The sequence below is a fragment of the Plecotus auritus genome, assembly GCF_963455305.1.
Source record: "Plecotus auritus genome assembly, chromosome: 4".
In the NCBI taxonomy this organism is placed as follows: domain Eukaryota; kingdom Metazoa; phylum Chordata; class Mammalia; order Chiroptera; family Vespertilionidae; genus Plecotus; species Plecotus auritus.
The window spans coordinates 13,477,627-13,499,658 of NC_137775.1; the positions used below are offsets into that span (position 1 = coordinate 13,477,627).

The following is a 22,032-nucleotide window of genomic DNA, read 5'->3' on the forward strand; positions in this document are numbered from 1 at the left end:
AAACTAATAGAGTCAGAATCTCAAAAAAAAAAAAAAAAAAAAAAAAAAAAGAAGAAGAAGCTTAAGTTCTATCCCTTGCATGATAATTTAGCTTTCATCATTTTTATGCTCCACTAAGCAGGATATAAAACTAGGCTGATGGATTTGGGTTGGCAGATAAAGGCTTAGAAAGTGCTAATATCAGTCATGTGAAAATTTGGAGTTAAAATCATTTGTGATCCAGAGCAGGTTGGCCAAGGTTTAATCATTGACATCTAAAGAGGATCGTTTTGATGGCCATGCCTTTGACAGGTTTTATGTGAGGCCTACCTGTCTTTCTATTCTCTGACAGCAAGCAAGTGCTTCATGGAACCACAAATTTCCTTCTCTCAAGCCCACTCTTTTACTGAAAGCACCTGTTAAACTTTTTTGAACTTCCATGGATGGGCAGATGTGGCTTCTCACTAGCGAGTTCAATACTGAGATATGAAGGCTCAACAATATGTCAAATATATTTGCTGTGTAGCTCAGGGGTGATGCATAGATCATTGCACTCGAGGCTCTCTGTCAGTTCTAGGATCTGGTAGTCTCGAGGATTGTTTTTTTCAATAAAGATGTCTCAAGCTAAGCAGAGGTCCTAAATGACGAGTCTAGCTATTGTCACTTTTGCCAGTAATTCACTTACTTTCTTTCATAAATGTTATTCCTCAGCTTCTACATCTCAGGGAACTACATTTCCCAGACTCCCTTGCCCTGCTTTCTGTAATCTTGACCAATGGGAGGTATTTATGGAAGATTGGAAAGTAGGAGACAGAGAAACCAGGGTATTTCTCCCATTGGTTGTGCTTTTAGTGGTGTTTCAAACAGCAGCTACATCACCTTCATGATTCTAGCTTCTGTTGAACTATTTCTCCCCTCCCGATCTCAGTTCCTGCTGGCCGGTCCTCCATTGTAGACTTAGTTCATGCTCTGGCCATTTCTGGTCTCTGGTAACATTACCTCCGCCTTGTGTCTTTCTAACTCAGGCCCCAAACGGTGGCATCCTGCAGCTGCTGATTTCTGACTTTCCATGAGAATTCACCATCCCTCTGGCTTCTCAGCTCTCCTATCACTTATGCAATTAAGTTCCTGTGTTAAATTTCTTCTTTTTGAGACAGAATGATACACCACTTGTAATAATCACAAAGACAATGACCACAAAAGAACACACACAACAACTTAGTTCACATTGTGGTGCCTGCTTCTGAGGCTTCTATCTAGGAATCTTGGCATCTTAACCATCAGGCTCACAGGGAAAGGAGGGTTTCCCTGTCTTCCCGTTGTGATGTGGGGCACACCAGCAGTTAATCAAAGGTCCCAGGGCAGTTCCTAATGTGTACTGGGGACCAGCCAAGTGACCTCTACCCAGCGGAGTCGTAGTTGGCACTTGGTCTTGGATTTCCATCTCAGGAGGAAAAATACAATCTCATTGCCAAATGGATTTCTTTTCCTGCTTCTAGCTCTTAATAGAAATATCATGGGCAAAAAAAATAATATAACATATTTGCAGGTTTGGGGAAGGAAATGCATGTCTCAGTTTTCCCTTTACAGTCTTTATTCTAAAATAGAATAAAACATTTACTTTAGAGAGTATTCATGAATCATTTTAAACAAAAACTCTTCTACAGTTAATCAATAGATAAAGACTCTTGAGAAGTCTTCGCTCCTGCCTGGACGTGCTGAAACTCCTAGTTAAAGAATGAGCTGTGTACACAAGCCAAGAATGCTTTCTGGCTTGGCAGTCTTTTCTGATCTTTGGGAGAGGTTAAAAGCCCCGATATGCAATGTGGAAATTTTGAAACGTCTCCTTAATGCAGTCCTCATTATGTGAAGGGGACCAGAAAGAAGAAAACAATCTATCCTCTACTTTTTCACAGCTGCAAAATAAATCTAAGCTCTTGTTAGAATTCATGATGTTTATTTACCTTTTAATCACGGTTTTGACATACTATATTGTTTTTATCTAGTGTTTAATGGAATCCTGCATATTGATTTATAATTGTGACAAATGTCACTTTTCGGATTTTTCAGGGACTGATTCATCGCCCTAGGAGCCTTTGTTTTTCTCCCTGTCTGCTGTGTGCTCATTTATATCAGCACCTCCCCTAGATGCCAGAGACAAGAAGATAAGGTGGAGGAGGGTGAACGTTCTAATCCGTCATTTTTGTCACCTGTAGGAATGCTTGAAGCAAAGTCCCCTGAGAAAAGGAAGCTGAACTTAAGAGAAAGAACACCACAATATAAATAATAATGGATTTGCTTTAACTCCAGAACCCTTTGTCCTGTGATTAGAGGGTTACAAAAGGGCCGCTGTCAACACAGAGGAGTTATTTTTTGCTGACATCACTGAGAGTGTCCCTTAAGTGTCTCATTGACCAGATGCCAGCCCTTGATGTGTGAGCGTGCCAGTGAGCAGTCTTCATCTATGATGGATAAAGCAAACAAACAAATAAACAAACAACTCATCACCCACAAACACAACCACCCAAACCCCAACGGCCCTGAGAGTATCTGACGTGTCTGTTGATCTTACCAACAGCGTGGAGTCCAGAAGCAATTACAATGGAGGGGTACAGCTCGGGCTCCTGGGGTTTTCCCTGAGACAGTTGATATATTATGAACATACTACAAGATGACAAGTGGCCTATTTTTGGTGAGTTTGCTTTTGCAAGTACAGTGATGAAAATTTTCTAATGACAGCTCATAATTAGGCATCTTGCAGTTAAGGTAAACACTAGATTATCCCCTAAATATAAGCTTTGCATTCCACTGTGCAGGTAGCTGCACCACTGAGTTAGCAGGGCTTGGAAGGAAAACTTAAGGTGAAAACTGTGTTTATATTTTTGGAAGGAAAGTTTGCCACTTTTTCTCCATTTCTTAACAATTTGTTCACTCTTTATCGAATGATTTCTGAGTGCCTCTTATATATAGGATAAAAGGATGCAGATGCCGTATTCCATCCTGTATTTATATGAATGAGTAAGTCATGGCACCCTCCTTTTTCTAGTCTTCAGCTCTATGAAAACAAGAAGAAAATCTTGCTCCCTGCTGAATCCCTAGGGTAGTGTCCAGAGCATTCTTGGTGCTTAATAAATATTGTGATAGAATGAATAAATGAATGGAAACACATAGTGACACCATAGTGTGCTGCATGTGAACAGAAATTTGCATAAAGTCCTTAGGAGTCCCAGAAGTGCAAGAATAAGTTGGGGGACCAGAGAGGCAGACAGGTAGGCATTTCCCAAGAAGAGGAGGAAAAGACAGGGAGGGGCATTTCAGGCAGAGTGCAGGTCAGCAGAGGGTGGCATGGCAGGGGAGAGGGGACCCTGAGCGCTTGGTTAGGCAGAACCAGGGGGCAGGACTGAAAGCCCCTCTTCAGAAGCCAAGTCTTACATTCCTGTGGAGGAGAGCAGAAGAAAAGAAAGTGTTCTTCTCACAGAATTCATTTCCCCAACGCTGTGGAAACTAAGGTTTTCTTGGGGTGGGTGGGTGGAGACAGGTTAAGTAGACTCTGAGTCAAAATCACTTCATGTATTTTTCTTTGGATGTGATTAGTTTTCAGTCACTAGAAGTGATTTTTAAACATACTAGAGGCCCGGTGCATGAAATTTGTGCACAGGGAGGGGGGTGTCCCTCAGCCCAGCCTGCACCCTCTCCAATCTGGGACCCCTCGAGGGAATGTCCGACTGCCCGTTTGGGCCCGATCCCAGTGGGATCGGGCCCAAACGGGCAGTCGAACATCCCTCTCACAATCCAGGACTGCTGGCTCCCAACTGCTCGCCTGCCTGCCTTCCTGATTGCCCCTAACTGCTTCTGCCTGCCAGCCTGATCACCCCCTAACCACTCCCCTGCCAGCCTGATTGATGCCTAACTGCTCTCCCTGCAGGCCTGGGTCCCTGCCAACTGCCCTCCCCTGCAGGCCTGGTCACCCCTAACTGCCCTCCCCTGCAGGCCTGGTCCCCCCCAACTGCTCTCCCCTGCAGGCCTGGGTCCTTCCCAACTGCCTTTTCCTGCAGGCCTTGTCGCCCCCAACTTCCCTCCTCTGCCGGCTTGGTCACTCCTAACTGCCCTCCCCTGCAGGCTTGATTGCCCCCAACTGCCCTCCCTTGCAGGCCTGGTCCCTCCCAACTGCCCTCCCCTGCTGGCCTGATCACCCACAACTGCCCTTCCTTGCAGGCCTGGTCCCTCCCAACTGCCCTCCCTTGCTGCTCATCTTGTGGTGGCCATCTTGTGTCCACATGGGGGCAGGATCTTTGACCACATAGGGGCAGCCATCTTGTGTGGAGTGATGGTCAATCTGCATATTACTCTTTATTAGATAGGATAGAGGCCTGGTGCATGGGTGGGGCCAGCTGGTTTGTCCTGAAGGGTGTCCTGGATCAGGGTGGGGGTTCCCTTGGGGTGTGAGGTGGCCTAGGCAAGGGGCCTGTGGTGGTTTGTAGGCTGGCCACGCCCCCTGGTGACCCAAGCGGAGGCCCTGGTATCTGGGATTTATTTATCTTCTACAATTGAAACTTTGTAGCCTGGAGCGGAGCCAAGCCTTCTGCTTGCTCCATGGCGGCAGTCATTTTTTGGGGGATTTATGTATCTTCTATAATTGAAACTTTGTAGCCTTAAGCAAAGGCCTGGGCTGGTCAGGGTGTGTGGAAAGCTTGGCTTCCTCCATCACCGGGGGCAACCCTAGCCTCCTGCTCTTTCCAGCTCCGTGGCTGCCGCCATTTCTGTTTGGATTTATGTATCTTCTATCATTGAAACTTTGTAGCCTTGAGTGGAGGCCTAGGCCGGCAAGGGCAGGCAGAAAGCTTGGCTTCCTCCATTGCTGGGGAAACCCAAGCCTCCCTCCTGCTCTCTGTGGCTGTAGCCATCGTGGTTGGGTTTATTTGCATATTCGCTCCTGATTGGCTGGTGGGCATGGCTGGTGGGCATGGCTTGTGGGTGAAGCGGAGTGATGGTTAATTTGCATATTACTCTTTTATTATATAGGATAAGCTGATTTTGGAAGCAATACTGGTGCTTTCAGAAATGATTCCTTCCCAATTCATAAAATTGATTTGTTGGTTTTCAAAGCTACTCTGGGATGGAAATAAAACTAAAATTTAAATGGAGCTCTTAACGTGCAGTCATTGTTTTATTTTCACTGGACTATTTTTTTTTTTATAGTTTATTGATATTTTTACAGAGAGGAAAGGAGAGGGATAGAGAGCTAGAAACATCGATGGGAGAGAAACATCAATCAGCTGCCTCCTGCACACCTCCCACTGGGGATGTGCCCACAACCAAGGTATGTGCCCTTGACCAGAATCGAACCCGGGACCCTTCAGTCTGCAAGCCGACACTCTATCCACTGAGCCAAACCGGTTAGGGCTCACTGGACTATTTCAATAGATCAATGACAAAATCGATAATAGTTTTCTTACCAGTGCAACAATCAGGCAGGTTGATCCTTATTTCTTCTACAAATGCGAAAGGAAAACCTGTTCTTCAGAAAAAGAAAAAAAAAAAAAGTGAAAACGTCTTCCATTAGTGTACAATACAGGTGTGAAGACAGACTATTTCTGTCTTCTCATGTCAGAAAGCGAGTGCTAAACTCTGACCTTGGAAGATGAGCCAGAGCATGTTTGCAGCAGTCTGCCTGAAGGACGGCATCCAAACCCCGGCGGCCGTTGGAACCAGCACGTGAAATAATCACACACGTGTTGTCATAGCAAAACATGCTGGCAGCTTGCCAACATGGAGCGGCGAGGCTTCTTTTCCAGGATGTAAGAGCTGCAATCAGGGCCTGGAATTCAGGGTTGAAGGCGCGATCCTGCCAGGTGGAAAGCTAAGAACGTTCAACTACATGAGCAATTTTAATCCTCCGGGAGTGGGTATTATTGGCCCCACTTCACAGATGAGGAAACTTAAGGTTTGAAGTCCTATAATTCAGGTGTGGTGGTCCCTAGTCCATGGATGGGAAACTGGTTTGGGTACTGCTGGTTCCTGCTCCAGGTTCCCACAACAGACATCGTTCAGGGCAGAGCCAGTGGCTGCCCCTGGACTAATCACTCCTCTCTATTTACAGATGAGGAAACTGAGATGTGAAGACTTGAGCGCTTGTTCCGAATCACACAGGACGTTCAAAACAGAGATAAGTTTGGAACTCAGTTGTCTTGATTCCTAGTGAAGTGTGCTTACCATCATATAAATCCAAATATATATAGATTCTTATCAAAGTATAGGTCCAAATGCATCTATACTTTCTACCCCTTCTATACTGCACCAAGTAGAGACTAGAGGGCCTTAATCCTATCTAATAAAGACAGAATATGCAAATTGACGCGACAAGGTGAGAGGCAGAAGGTGGCTCCCGGCCAGAGCGAAGGCGGTGCCGGCAGCCAGGGGAAGGAAGGCCTATTCTTGCACGAATCTTCGTGCATCGGGCCTCTAGTTTATTATAATGGCAGTATTTAAAATGTATATAATTTTGCAGCACCTGGCTGAGACTAAATCACAAAATTACCCATTTGGGAAATAGCAAGCCGAACGTGTGGCTGGCTGTGAACTGTACTCAGGGTTTATTTAATTGGTGAGGTGGAAGTGTTGTACTGAATGGCAGAATGGTGATGGCGTTTTCCACACAGAAGGGAGACCTAGCTCGTCCTGCTGGTATTGACTCAGTGGAGTCACAACAAGCAAGGGGCCATGTCTGTGACGTGGGACCCACAGCACTGTGCCTAGTTAGAGAAGCTGACATTGTGGCCTCCCATCCCAGTTCTAGGAGATGATTCTAAGCCTGTTTCTACTTTCCACCAAGTACTCCAAGACAGTCAGAAAGTCAAGAACAAACTTCCCAAGATTTTGCGAATTAGGGTCATTTACTTCTTTCCCCTAAGAAAATTAAAAGCAAAGCAAAACAAAATACTCTCAGGTGCCAGTCATTTTGAAAAAATATGATTTGAAAAGCTGTGCATGTTGAGGCCTTGTTTGTAAAATTATGAATTAATATGGGCTTGTAGCCTAAGGCCAAAACATCCCAGTCTGTGGAAAAGTTTTTAAAAACACTATATATCTATTACTGCTTTCTAAGCTTTCATGGTAATTTGCATGCACTGGGGAATTACATGAATCTGTGACACAAATTTACGTTAATTTATTCAGTAACTAAGGCATGTTTTAAGGAGATTCAAAGTGATCATAATAATGGCAAGCCAACAAATCTCTGACAATTGCATCACAATGAATGCAAAAACACAGGGGACAGGGGATGGAAATGAAGGTGCTTTTCAAAGGTCATTTCCAAGAATATCTTCGATATTTACACGACACATGGCCTACCTAGGAATTCTCATGTAGTCTGTGCAAGTGACAATCTCGTCAAAATTCAACAAGAACAGAAGAAGCAATTTGAGAATTGACTTTAAAAGCAGCTACTGGGAGAATAAAGCAAATGAAACAGTCACTGAATAAAAAGAGGGACGATTGAAGTTAATACTTTTGAGTTTGCTCAATAAGAAAGAATTATGTTTAAAAATCCAATGTGAATCTGTTTCTAAAAGATTTAGATGATATGGCTTATTGCTCAGAAACACTTTTGTAAAAGAATGAATCCACGTTTCCAACGTGATCCAAATTATGTTTCAAGTTGTCGTTGTGCTTAAACCTGGAAGTAGAAACAAAAATACAGAAAAAAAAGGTACATGGGCTTGTCATCACTCGCTAATTAATTCATTATTTCTTCTTCTATCCTGGGACTTCCACCCCCTATAACTTAAAATTGTGGTTCTCCACTTTAGTATTCCAGGGCCCCACCATAATTTTGATTTGCTAAATTTGGGGTATGCTCTGGAATGTGCATTTTAACAAGACTTACCAGAGCTTCTGATGTAGATAAACTGGAGCCCACACCTTGAGAAATATGGCCTTAGGTCAGTTTCCAAGGGTGAACTCTCAATTTACACCTTTATTTTAGAGTGGTTGGATAGAACATGCGCTCCCGTATGTTGTTTTTAACTTTTATCAGCATAAATCTTACCAAATCACTGTGCCTGGCAGGACAAAAAACAGTTCCTGACCTTGGGAAGATCCCATGTCCTTATGTTTAAAATAAGAGTTGGACTGAATGCCGTCTAGACTCCTATGCAGTTCTAATACTTTATATGCATATCTGATGCTTGGCAGATACTTCTTGAATATCATGACTCATGTGCTGGCCAGTGTGAATGGAATAAACCGGGAAAAACAGAAATCAGTCTCTGGGCCATTAAATCAAAATTAAATAAGATTCCTTTCCCCACCCTCACATTTCAGCCACAACCTAGTGAGTTGGACTGGCGATTTAGATATATGAATTTTACACTTAAATGAAAAAAGATTTCTCTTGTTTTCTTAAAAATTTAAGGAATTCTCTGCATGTAATTATCAGAATTGGATGTATTGATTGCCAGGCTGCCATTTCTGTGTGGATGGTTGATGATTAGTATAAATAAAAATTATGTTTAGAAACTTTTTAATAATTTGGTCACCAACAGAGTAAACATAACCAGTATCCTTTATGTTGCAAGTAATTGAATTCAGAAGGTTCTCATTTGACTAGCTCTATTTTAAATGAAAAACCAATTCTTTTGCTTGATGTTGTAGAAAGCATTTTTTTTTAAAATATATGACACAGGACTGTGAAATTAAGTCAGAAAACAATACAGTGTAGTAGGCTATTTTTGAATAGTAACACTGAAAACACTCTATATTGGAGAAATCACGACTTACATTTTTTTTGGTAGGTGTTTTACATAGGGCCATATGTGATAAAAAGTGATTTTTAAAAATCTGTTTTTTTGAGTTAATTTCAGTCACAACCACAATTTACTCTATATTTCCTTAAAACTACTATAAGTAGCAATGAAAGAAATTGCCCCTTCTTATAATTATCTATTTAAGACAGCATGTTATGCAATACTGGCATGTTATATTTTTTAACATGTTCAGATTAAAAGACATTTGCAAATAGCTGTAGCAAACCCCATTCATTCATTCATTCATTCATACATTCAACTGTTCACCAAACATTCCTTGTGGGCTGCCAAGCGCTAGATGCTGCTTCAGGCACTGGAGATGGAGATGGGAGAGGAAGGCACCAGAAAAGGTCACTCTGTTCTCATGAGGCTTACATTTCAAGGAGTTAGAAAGACAGTAAACATACAAGGAAATGTGTATGTAACCTAACAAATGCTAAGTAGAAAATACAGTAAGACCAAGGGACACAGGGTGATGGGAAATTTTATATTGATTTGTCAAAATAGCCACTCTGGTGAGGTGCCATTGAGCAGACACCCACATGAAGTGAGGGAAGAGTTTCAGGCAGCAAGAACAAAAACTAAAATGTCTAAAACATTCTAATAAGTGGAACATGAATTTGAAAAACCCAGGCTTTTTCAAAAATATTGGAGGCGCTCCTGTAGCTTAAGTTCTCTCTTTTCTACTAAGCTTCTTTGACTATCAACCCAGGTGCTTCGGGAAGGGGAGCCCCAGGCTGGACTCGCAGGGGTGGGCAAACTTTTTTTTTTTTTTTTTTTTAAATTTTATTGATATTTTACAGAGAGGAAGGGAGAGGGACAGAGAGCTAGAAACATCGATGAGAGAGAGACATCGATCAGCTGCCTCCTGCACACTCTCCACTGGGGATGTGCCCGCAACCAAGGTACATGCCCTTGACCGGAATCGAACCCGGGACCCTTCAGTCCACAGGCCGACGCTCTATCCACTGAGCCAAACCGGTCTCGGCTGGGCAAACTTTTTGACTCGAGGGCCACAATGGGTTCTTAAACTGGACCGGGGGGCCGGAACAAAAGCATGGATGGAGTGTTTGTGTGAACTAATATAAATTCAAAGTAAAGGAACGGAGGGGAGAGCAAGAGAACCGGATAGAACAGAACAGCCGGATCCGGCCCGTGGGCCGTAGTTTGCCCACAGCTGCATTAGGGGAAAGGCCTGGGAGGTAAGGGCGGGGCTTTGGAGTACCCTGCATCATCCTACAGCCTAGGGCTGGGCAAGCAGAGGAGTCCCTGAGCCAAGTTAACTGCACTTCATAGGGATGAATCTCCCTGTGAGCCCCTGCTGTCCCAGAACCCGGTCAAGCCCCCAAAGGAGGGGCACATCAAATCCTAGTGGTCTGCTCCCTGAACAGAAGAATTTCACTTGTCATTTCACACTAAATGCTGCTTTGTTTTGTTTCAGTGATATGGTGAGGATGTATCACACCAACTCCCGACCTCCACCCTACATGCCCTGTTATTGAACATGTTAGATTCTTAATAAAGGTATTTGATTAACCAAAGGCCATGCATGCAAAATTATTTGCAAGTTAAAGTTTTTAATGGGAAATGTTTCCTTGTCAGGATACTCTGGGTGTGGTATGGAATCACTATTTGGATCTAATATTTTCATTTGCAACTCTACACACTCATCCCTACATACATATAAACTTACTTAAAAGGAGAAAAACATAACAAAGGAGGAGATATATTAAAAGGCTTTATTCACAATAGAGAAATTTTACAAATATAGTTTTTAAAAATTATGTGTCAATCTATTATGTTTCCCATAACATTTAAGATTTATATAAAGTTGGAAATGACAGGATGGATTTATGCACAAATCAAAAAAAAATCATTGTAAAGGATGGATAACACATATGAAGGAATTATGTCAAACATTGAGTCCTGAAAATCGCCACACAATTTTTATGTGTAATATTAATTGCACAAAGTATACCAAAAACACATACAGAGAATTAAGTGCTATTTTAATTATTTGCCTTTTAGGTGAGATTGCTGAAAATGAATGAAAGACAGTATCTACCTAAAGACATCAGTTATTCAAAATAATTAACACGAAACATAACTTTAATTAAATTATATCACTATAATATTAATCTCTTGCTTACATTTTTGTTGTTTTGGGACTTATGTTAAAAAAAATCCAGGTTCTAGAATTGAAAAAAACGTTATTCTTGCCATTGGCAGAACAATGTCTAGTACAATCTTTTGGCCTACTTATACCAGGATACAGAAGGTACATTATAGTGCAGGGTGTACATAAACCTGATATTAAAATCCTATATGCTGTAGAAATACATACCAGCTCTGTGCTCTTTCAAATCAAATTTAAAAGCAAAGAAAAGAAGGTAACTTAAATTGTTAGCCCAAGGATGTTTATATGAAAATTATAATCTAAATAGATATGGCCTGGTTTTTGCAATAATCTTTTATATTTTGCCTTTATGTTCGGGGACAAAAGAACTCTATCCATTCATTTCATAAGGTGAGCTGACATATGAGTGGAAGATATTCTGGGTCTCAAAACACATTAACTTGGCAATAATGATTTATTAAAGGATGTTTTTAATTTACTAATTTTATTAATTTATTCTTTGTATACCAATGTACAATATGGAAAAAAAGAGCAGGTTACACAAAGTGGTCCTTTCAGACAAAAGAAATCTTTTGAAACACTTTTAAAAGCTGAAAGAGCTAAAACAATTATGTCTAAAGAGATCCAAGAAGATAACTGTCTTAAAAAATATTAGGTTGAGCCATATGAAATTGTTGATATTGGATAGTTTTTAAACTACAAATGCAGCAACTTCATATGCTTCAGCTTAATCCATGGGGTTGTACTGATCTATTTGACCACTGTAGGCGGAGAATGCAGGTGGTTAAAGTCTTTGTACCTCAGAATATACATCACCATATTAGCTCTTTGGGTCACATATATAATATGATCCAATATGATAAGAAAACACAAGGTATCACCAAATCTATTCTTGGGAAGAAAAGCACTCATATCTCAACACAAGGCTTTGAAGAACCATATAATTATTTTGATCTGCTATCCGATTGTGGGGGATTGGAAGCATCCATTCCTACATATTCTTTCTAAGCTGGGACATCTATATTGAATTTAACCAAGACTATATTCTTATTTGACCTAAGAGTTTATTAGATTTTCCTCAATTGACCACGAATAAATACATTGTTAAAGCTTCTTTCAGAGTTAATTCTGCTTTCATGAACAGAAATGAAATAATTTACTACATTTGAGAAAGGGCCCCTTGTCAAATCTGAAAAATCTGATCCAGATGTAATGTTTTCTTTACCTCAAGGAAAAAAAAAGTTAAAGATGAAATGCAAATGAAAAATCATTTGAAATATTCATCCTCTCTTTAGAGATACCCGATTCTTCGTATGTTCAGTAAAAAGCGAAAGCTAACACACTAAGAGTGATACTATTTCCCTTTAAAAAACATAATTGAGCAATAGCAGAGACCTGCCAAACTTGCAAACTCACTTCGCTGTGTGGTGGGGAATGGAAGAAATTAACCAGCACATGATCCAGAAATGACACAGGACATTTCAAGTAAAATTTGAGAACTAATTCACAAATTAGGAAACACTAACATAATTCACCCACAGAAATATACTGTGGTTCCAATGAAATGAGGTCAACACGAGATGATCTTTTTTGGAATGGCATTCTATTTTGAATTAAATTGTAGGTAAAGTATTTTACGAGACATTCTATCAAATAATGATAGACCCGCATAAGGAGGCTGTCACAGTTATAAGATCTGTCTCTGGTGGATAGACAAACCATATTCACATGAAATTAAAAAGGAAAAAGCTTTTTTAATATTTAATTTATTATTATGGCTTTTTGCAACATGGCAAAACATTACAGCTTAAAGCAGACACTATCTCCTCATAGAGGAGGAAAGAGTTTTGCAGTCAAATCAAAACTGTAATTAAGAGGTCACTGGTATACCATTTTATTCAGTCTAATAAAAATGATACTACACCTTCATGAACTCCAGAGATAACAGATTACGTAAAGTAAGAAAATCTGTGATCTACTGACTAAATACTAAAGGATATGATAAGGAATTTTCGTCCCATTTAAGCCTATGATAAAAAACATAAAAGACTGCAAAACAATTTCAGAACTTAAAATAATCACAGACCTACTAATAAAATTCATCATGGGCCTGGATACCAGAAGAGGGACTATTAAGGTATGCAGTGATGGGAATGAGCAGAGTAAAATGTAAAAAGTCTTGTCATTATCCATTGACTTCCACTTCTTTTTCATTAGTGCAGAGTTTAGGGAGAAGATGGGCCTCAGTATTGAAGATCCAATGTTCCAGTGGAAGTAGATCGTCATCAGAAAATATTAAGTACAAATATCTAGAGGGAGAAACACGAGTATATGAAGCAGTAAAACCACAGAGCACAGCCCAAACCACATCAGTGACTCCATTCATCGGAGGGAGAACCAGGGACAACAGTCAAGTATAGCAAAACGCTGAGGGAATATACACATTAATGCAGAGTGAAGAAGCTACTCTGGGCTTTGATCCTAGAGTACCAGAACAGTGACAGCAGACCCGAGTCAGCAAACTCACACGATGACCGAAAACAAACCTGCAATCATCACCATGCGTGCAGAATGGCATTCAGAGGCAGCCATGCGTGCTAGTGTCTGAATGTGCTCATGATAAAGACAGGGACGAGGTCTGCCCAGCCCCCTCGGCCACATACTTGTAGATGGTTTTTACTCACTTTAGTGTCTCCGCCAGGAAGAAGCTCTGCTGCACATCATCGTAACTGTCATGATTGAGGTAAACATCCCTGAGGCCCGAGTAGCCCCCGCTCACCCTGCAGTGATTCTCCAGAGCCTGAATGACCAAGAAGATGGAAAAGAAATGGATGCGAGTCAGTCAACCGACTGTCACTAATTTTTATTACTAGATTGTCAAATTAAATAAAATGAGCATTCAAATTGAATTGCTAGATTGGAACAGCTTTAGTTGAAAATTAAAAAAACCCCCACAAAAACCCTATCCAATGTAAATACAAATAAAGCATGAAAAGTTAAAGGGCATATGGACAATATATCTTCTCACCTAATTGGAAACTGAGTTTTGGAATAAATTTTCAGTCACATTTACCATTTCCTACTATAATCTAGAGCAGGGTCCATCAAACTACGGACTACAGGCTAAATCCCGTCGGCTGTCTGTTTTGGTAAATAAAGGGTTACGGAGCCACAGCTATACTCACATGTTGTCTGTGGCTATTTCTTCACTATAATGACAGTTGAGTAGTTGCGTATGGCCCCCAAACCTAATTCTCTCCAGCCCTTACAGAAAACATTTGCTGACCCCTGGTCTAGAAAGATTATTCATATCAAATGGGATTATAAACCACTGGTGAAAAAAGTGTGCGGACCAAAACAGCTGCTACTCTAAGCAGAACATCTTAGTGCTTAAAAATCCATTGTGGAGTACTAGTGAGTGATACTGGTGAAAAAGATAAAAGTGGAAAATGGAAAGCAGTGAGAAAAATGTGGTTGGTATCTATTTTCTAAAACACATTTTTTCTTTTCGTTGGTCTGGGATGGAAGAAGATGGGGTGAATCCACTGGTAACTATCTAGGGAGAAAGGACCCTACATTCCTGCAGCTGTCTGGCTATAATGAGTATTTGGATAAGAGAGGGGATGGGCAGGGTTGGAAAGAAAACTTAGGTAACAACCTAACATAACTTGCCTTCTACATTGTCTGCTGTCACTAAGTTGATTAGTCTTTGTATTTTGAAATTACATTGGCTGCTTTGTTAGTTATCAGGCCTAGTCAGCTCTAAAAAAGTGATTTCCTACTCACCACATCCTATTACTCTTATTAACTATACAGTCACATCCAAATTGCCATCTGAAATCTGGTTCTAATTCATAGGATGTGGACAAAAAAAATAAACTTTAAGACTACAAAACCTAATATTTAGAATGAAATAAAGGAAATATAGAACACATTAACAAGGTAAAGTTATTCTTAGATTCTCATGTCATTTTAAATTTATTTTCCAGTTTTCTCTTATGAAACATACCCCTGCCCCTCGTTTTTTACGTGTATAATTATACTCCATTTTTCTCCCATTCAGCCAAACTAGCAAAAAAGATGGAGAACACAGGCCTTGCCATATTAGTTGAGAAAGATCGTTACTGGCTAGAAAAAGATTTTGGAGGAGAACATGGCTCTAAGAATGCAGAGCCCAGAAAAGACGGGGGAGAGAAGGGGAATCCCGTGAGCAGGGATGCAGCACTGAGGGCTCAGCTCCCCTCTGCAGATGCTGGCAATGAAGAAATTGACTTGGCACACCAGGGCTGGAGGGCAGAAGGCACAGAGCCCAGGGTCACGAGCAGAAGCACTGAATTACCAGGCTAAAGCAAATCTAACTGGCAGGCTCCATGCATAAAGAAAATGTCTCATGATTTGGTGCTTTTTAAAAGTCCCCGGGAAAATAAGATCAACTTCAAAAATAAAATGCTTTGATTATATTCTTAGTCGCCCACAATGAACCAAGAGCGCGAAAGCCTACAGAAAGGGACTTTCAGGTCCAATTATTTTTTTCCTTCCTTCCTTTTTTGATCAAAGTTCTTTTTGATAAAAAGTTAAATACCAGATAGAATGGAGTTAAAAATTGTTTGTAAAAAGAAAAAATGGAGATTCAGAAGAAATGAGTAAGTTCATTATTATGGAACATAATGAAATCTTATTTCCCGACATTTCCTAAAAAGTAATTGAACCACAAGCTTTTTCTTGGTTTTTCTCTGGAAGTTCTTTGGCGATCAGCTAATGAGAGTGTCAGGTCGCTCTCCCTCCCGTAGAAATTTCTATAAGCTCCATCATTTTTTGCTTTGGGGCTGGCAATGTCCAAAGTATTTTCTCTTTTCAGTTCATCCCAGTTGTCCTTTCTCTCCCACAGTCCTAGTGTGGAGAGCCATAGTCGTTAAGAACACAACGTAGAGTTTTAGAGGAGGGAGTCGCGTCCCAGCTCTGGACTCGCTCACTGTGGCCTCAGAGGTTCCTGGACCCAGGCAGTGTTCCTGTGGTCCACATGGGGTTGTTGTGACAATAAAACAAGATGAAGACACAGTCAGCACAGTATAGGGCCCTGTTAGAGGTACAAAGAGGCCTAGCTTCTTTTATTTTTATTTTTTAGGCTTTTGGTAAATGAATTTAAAAAATGCTAAAGATGCATTTTATTTTATTTTTTTATATATTTTATTGATTTTTTACAGAGAGGGAGAAGGAGAAAGAATTAGAAACATCGATGAGAGAGAAACATCAATCAGCTGCCTCCTGCACCTCCCCGCCCCGCCCAATGGGGATGTGCCCGCAACCAAGATACATGCCCTTGACTGGAATCAAACCTGGGACCCTTGAGTCCGCAGGCTGACGCTCTATCCATTGAGCCAAACCGGTTAGGGCTAAAGATGCATTTAAATATAAAGAAAAACCTTCATATCAAGTCTAAATTTTAAGACTTTAAATATGTAAATCTAGGGACAAGCAGCTCTCCTGGGCCCCCATAACAGGCTCTGATTTTACAGAATCTCAACAGTGGAAGGATGTGTCTATACAGCAGAGTCTGATCAGAGCATCATTTTAGTACAGTCTGTTCTTTGGATCCAGTTTTGGCACAGGGGCCACCTCAGTTTTAGTAAATGCTGACATTACTTAGTGACCTTATGTGAATGGGACTTGCTAATAGCAAAGAAAAGGACAGGAGAATGTTTACACTAACTGGAGCTCTAAACAAAAGAAGGAACACAAACCTGACCCCAAGCGACTGAACCTTTTTAGGGGGGAGAAGGTAAAAGAATAGTGGGCAGCATGAGTTAAGTCCTAAGCCGGAAAGCATCACTGTAAGAACAGAGAAGCCTTGTCTTATCTACCAGGTTAGAGAAGCAGCTGTTCAACGGAGATGACTCCAAGAGTGGACCCCAGAGAGCAACGCTAATAATCAGGCTAACTCGTTGAGTTTGGTCTGAGAACCAGGCAAAACAGACGTATCAAAGAGTCTGAAAACAGGCATCAAGCCTGGGCAGGCAGAAGCAGAAACTGGGAAGACAAATCATTCTCTGAGAGCCAAAATGTCCATGTGTAAAAGGTTAGATTCAGGGAACAAGAGAGAAATGTTTGTGCAAATAAAGAAATGATCATTCCTACATAAGGCTTATCCACAACTCTAGCCCAGTGGAGACATGATATAATCTACACATACCTACATTTATAGACATTATATAATCCATATTTACCTACACATATATGAATGTATATGTATAACTTATCATAAAAGCTTTATCAGAATATTAATTATACATGTTTAATTAGGAGGAATGTAATGTAGTTCTTCATGACATTATTGAGAAAAAACAGGTAGATGGTTTTCCTGTTAGGTCAGTTCCCTAGTGCTTGAACACCTGTGACTAATGGATTGCTTGTAACCTGTGGAGGGAGTCTCCAGTGTTATACACGGACCTCTATACCTTCCTATCTTGCCTTCAGACATGAAGAGCAGGTTTAACAAGTGTCCCACTGAAAGAAGGCTGGGAAGGGAGTGCTTGTTAGAGATAGGATAGAAGTATGGGTGAAAACAAGCACATAACAAAAGAGCTGCCTCAACCGTCGTCAATGTACTTGTTAACATCATTCGGCCATAGTTTCCATGTAAGCCAGGGGTTTTCTAAATCTATTAAAGGGACAAGTTGGACCACAGGCTGTAGGAATTAGCCCTCAGGAGAGAGGTTCCCGAGTCACAGTGCTCAGCCCTGAAAGAACACAGCTGGAGAAGGTGGCGGAAAAGGGTGAATGAGGGAGGAACAGCTGGCAGAGGGTGGGGTCTTCAGATAACTGAGGAGCTGAATTGTACAAGAGAGAGATTGTTTTTTTCAGAAGCACAGAACTGTGAATTCTGGTTTTAAAAGGAGTAACTTCCTAATACTTCTGGCCATTAAAAAATGACCTGAACCACGTTATTAGTAGCATATTCCTTTTTGCTACAAAGTCCTTGAACTGATGAGGAATAGCCATCTGGCAAAGATCGGCACAGGAGTGGAATCTGGACTAGGTGATTTTTTAAGGGCCCCTATGTTTTAGTTTGGGTTCCCCTAAAAACAGAGCATGAGTCACGGGTTGGATGCAGGAAGTTTGGGGGGAGGTGATATCAGGAAGTGGGGAGAGTGAAACAGGGAAGTGAGAGGAGCCAGGGAAACATGCTGTGTGCAACCAGGGCTCCCTCCCGCCTACTCCTCTGAGGAACCACGCAGAACCCATCTCAGAAGTATTCTTCGAAGAAGGAAGACTGGGAAAGCCACCCACCCACTCCAGTATCTCACTGGTGGGACCAGGAACTCTCCCCCACTTCCCAGACCAGGGCCAGCTGCCTGCGGAGAAACTCTGAGTCGGACCAGTCACCACCCACCGCGGCTGCAACGCCAACACAGGGGGCCGAGGGCATGCGACAGTGAACTAAGTGTTGCCTACTCTCTGATTCCTGTGCTTTAGAAGAGGCAAGAGCCCCCAGCACTCCTCTCTCCCCACTGCATCTCAAGTCCCAGCAAAAGTTACTAGGGGCAAAAACAGGAGGATCTCTGCACTGGGACACGATTAAACAATTTCTCACCATATCCTACACTAAGAGGTGGCAACAGGCAAAATTCCTAACCCCTCACATCAACCTTCTTACTTCACCAACAAACGCCCCCGAAGAACAAGCAAATCAAAGCTTCTTTTTGAGCAAGTCTCTGTCATACATTTTCCACATTTTAACATCTCCAAAATTGTCATGACACAATTTAATTGGTAGGGCTGTACTTTCTTAGTGGTACATAAAAAATGGTGTTTTAGATTTGATGAAAAACATAATTCCTGCTATTTTTAATTTAAACTGATATTTCCAAGGTGAGCACTAGCCTTAATTCCTTTTGCTGGCTTATTGAAGACCAAAATAATTCCCTATCAACAAAGCTTAGATGAAATGTAATTTAAATACATTTTTCAGAGAAAATATTTCTAAAGAAATTGAAATTACCACTGACTAACTATAATTAGAAAACTGCAAAAAAATATTTAAAAAGGCCTAAAGAATCGCTATTATTTAAAATGAGTGATGACTAGTGATAAGACACACACTAAATGAACAGGGAAATAGGCGAGATTTATCAACGGCTTCCTAAGATATTAAATTTTAGACAAAGGCAATATTCATCTTAGATTTCCTGAGAGAAGTTACTCCTAATGGACTGTTTTTAAAGACAGCGAACTTTCTAAGAAAGAGTGTGGAGAATCAGAAAGTGTAATTAAAGCCTTTGCTTGTTCTCATCCCCTGAATTCCCTCCCACTCGTTTCAGAATAAGAGCTCTTAAAGTTAGACATCATTTGATGCACACTCTGTAGGGTGCCTCTGCTGGCATCCACACACAATAGTTTAGTTTTGGAAGATGATATGCCATATTCGGCAGGAAGCAGCCCAAGAGATGACAAAGAATTAAATCAACACACTGGACAGGTGGAAAGCTTATTGACATTCAGAGAAACCTGAACTTGCAGAAAGTAGTTCTTCTACAGGTTATTTCTAAAACTAAGTAGCTAATTTACTCTAAGTAAAGGTATGTACTGTATCATCATTTCAATGCCCAAAGACTACTAGAGAACACACACACACACACACAGTGTTTCTTGAAACAGACAACAGGCAAGACGTAACTATCACCAAGTTGCCTATAACGCTTTGTGGAGTTAAGTGGTCATCACTTCTAGTCGTTGGAACTTAATTTTATAATATGCCTTTCTAGATATCTCCTTCAATCTCTCTCTCTCTCTCTCTCTCTCTCTCTCTCTCTCTCTCTATATATATATATATATATATATATATATATATATATATATATATATATATATATATATATATTAAGCAAAGCCAAAAAGCTGAAGCCAAATATGCAGGATGACCTAAATGAAAACACTCAGTCTTGAATGGAAAAAGTCTGGTCAAAGCTTTAACAATTATAGAAAAGTTGATATGCTAGATTTATCTGTACATGCTACATTTTTTTTTCTGAGACATTTATCTATATGAAACACAAGCAAATTAAAATTTTACCTCTACAGCTTCCCAGGCCCATTTCCTGTACTTTGGATCATGAGTCAGTCGCCACATGTACATGTAAGTCTCAACAACCTCTGGCCGTAGGATGTAGTATTTTTCATTTTGCCTGGTAGCAATAGCCTCAACACCACCATCGAATCTGAAAGCTTCTGGTCCCAGTTTCACAACTAAAGAGTACGGAATGGGTAACAAAGGTTATTGTCCTGAATAATGCTTAGTGTCTACAACTTAACTGAAACTAGAAAGCACTTCACAGTAGCCAAGAACAATGACAAATCACTTTAAGAAATAGTTATAAACGTCATATCTATAATATATAAAAGGCCAAGCCACCGTCCGAACAGGAGCTATGATGCGCACTGAGCACCAGGGGGCAGATGCTCAAAGCAGGAGCTGCCGAGCTGCTGTGACTTGGCAGTGGCGGTTCTCAGGTGACGCACCGGAACCAGAGAGGAGGAGCCTGATTCCGGGGTGCGACACCCGAGAACCACCCTCTCGAAATCTGGGACCCCTCGGGGGATGTCAGAGAGCGGGTTTTGGCCCCATCTGCAGACCAGGCCAAGGGACCCCACCTGTTGGAGGGACCTTGCTCACTCCACAGTCGACCTTTGAGCTGCGGTGCCACCCCAGGTGTAGCTGGCCAGGGAGGGACCGCAGGAGGTTTGCTCCAGGGTGCGCCCAGCCCATTTGCCCCATCCCACCCCGCCGGCCACTTCTAATTAATTTCCTTTCTATGTGCACAAGGCACTAGTAGTAAATAATACTCAATATACATTGTTTTTGTTAATCTTCCCGAGGATATTTTTTCCATTGATTTTTAGAGAGAGTGGAAGGGAGGAAGGAAGAGGGGCAGGGAGAAGAGCAAGAGAAAGAGAAAGATTGATATGAGAGAGACACATCAATTGGTTGCCTCCCGCCCATGCCCCAACTGGGGTGGGGGATTGAACTTGCAACCCAGGTACGTGCCCTTGACTGGGAATAGAACTCGTGACCCTTTGATTTGAGGGCCGATAATCTAATCACTGATAATCTAACACTGGCCAGGGCTATTTAATATACTTTAAAATTCAGTCATCTAAGGTAATGATTCTATATTTTCTTTCATTTAACCAACAGTTATTGAGCACCCAGTGGGTAGGTGCAAGGTCCCAGGAAATACCTTATAAGCTAGCTAGAAAATCAGTGGTGTGAATTCTAAGTCATTATGTCATGACAGGTTATTTAATCTTTGTGCTTCAAACCCTATTTTCTAAGGAGGGAGTCAAAGTCAAAATCTAATTCATAGAGACACTGGAAAGATTAATGATAATTTACAAAAGTATATTACATTCTTTAGCAGTGAGACAGAAACTCTTATCCAATGTTTATTTACCTAAAGCAAGGCCAATAAATTAGACTGGCCTAAGGTTTTATGGCCTGGATTTCCATTTCTTGGCAAACCAAGAGTAAATATTTTTATGTAGCAGAGCAGTATCTTTTAAGCTGAAAGCACACATTCCTTTAATATATTAATCATGATTATCAGGTTTCATCAGGCACAGTGTATATTCCTCTGAGGGCAACAATGACCAAGTTCCTTAATGAATGAAATAAAAGCACGTGGCAATAGACTGTAGGTGAAGAATAACATGTACTCACATGTTCGATTGTAAGATTCATGGCAGGTACGGGCAATCTCAGCTCCGAGCTGAAGGTAGTGCTGGGTCAGGCCCTCCGGAGCATCGTCTGCCCCCAGCGCAAACATGCCTCCAGCAAAGCAGGTCAGGTGGCCCATCTTGTGCTCTAGGAGGCCGCCTTTCCACTCTGCGATGTACGTCAGCCCCCGGCTAGACTTGCGGATCAAGTGAGTCTCGATTGCCTGAAAATAACACTTATTTTTAGCATTTGTAATCTCTTCTCAAATTAATACTAAAACATGTACCCCCGTCCCCCACAATTACTTCATAGAGGGACTAGGGCTATGACAGTGTCTGTACCTTTTACACTATTATCAAAAAAGAAGGGTTTTTAGGAAGCATATTTGGGAATAGTAG

At 41.2% G+C, this 22,032-nt stretch overlaps 1 protein-coding gene across 1 annotated transcript in view; it reads right to left on the reverse strand.

Annotated features, from left to right (window-relative positions):
* Positions 1-10,507: 10,507 nt before the first annotated feature.
* MAN1A1 (mannosidase alpha class 1A member 1) overlaps positions 10,508-22,032 on the reverse strand; it is a 158,623-nt gene continuing 147,098 nt past the window's right edge. The window contains exons 10-13 of the mRNA XM_080664001.1: positions 21,638-21,857; positions 19,994-20,166; positions 13,608-13,723; positions 10,508-13,232 (exon numbers count right to left, since the gene is read on the reverse strand). Of these exons, the coding sequence (XP_080520127.1) occupies positions 13,109-13,232; positions 13,608-13,723; positions 19,994-20,166; positions 21,638-21,857 (633 nt within the window). The 3' untranslated portion in view covers positions 10,508-13,108. The remainder of the gene's footprint in view (positions 13,233-13,607; positions 13,724-19,993; positions 20,167-21,637; positions 21,858-22,032) is intronic.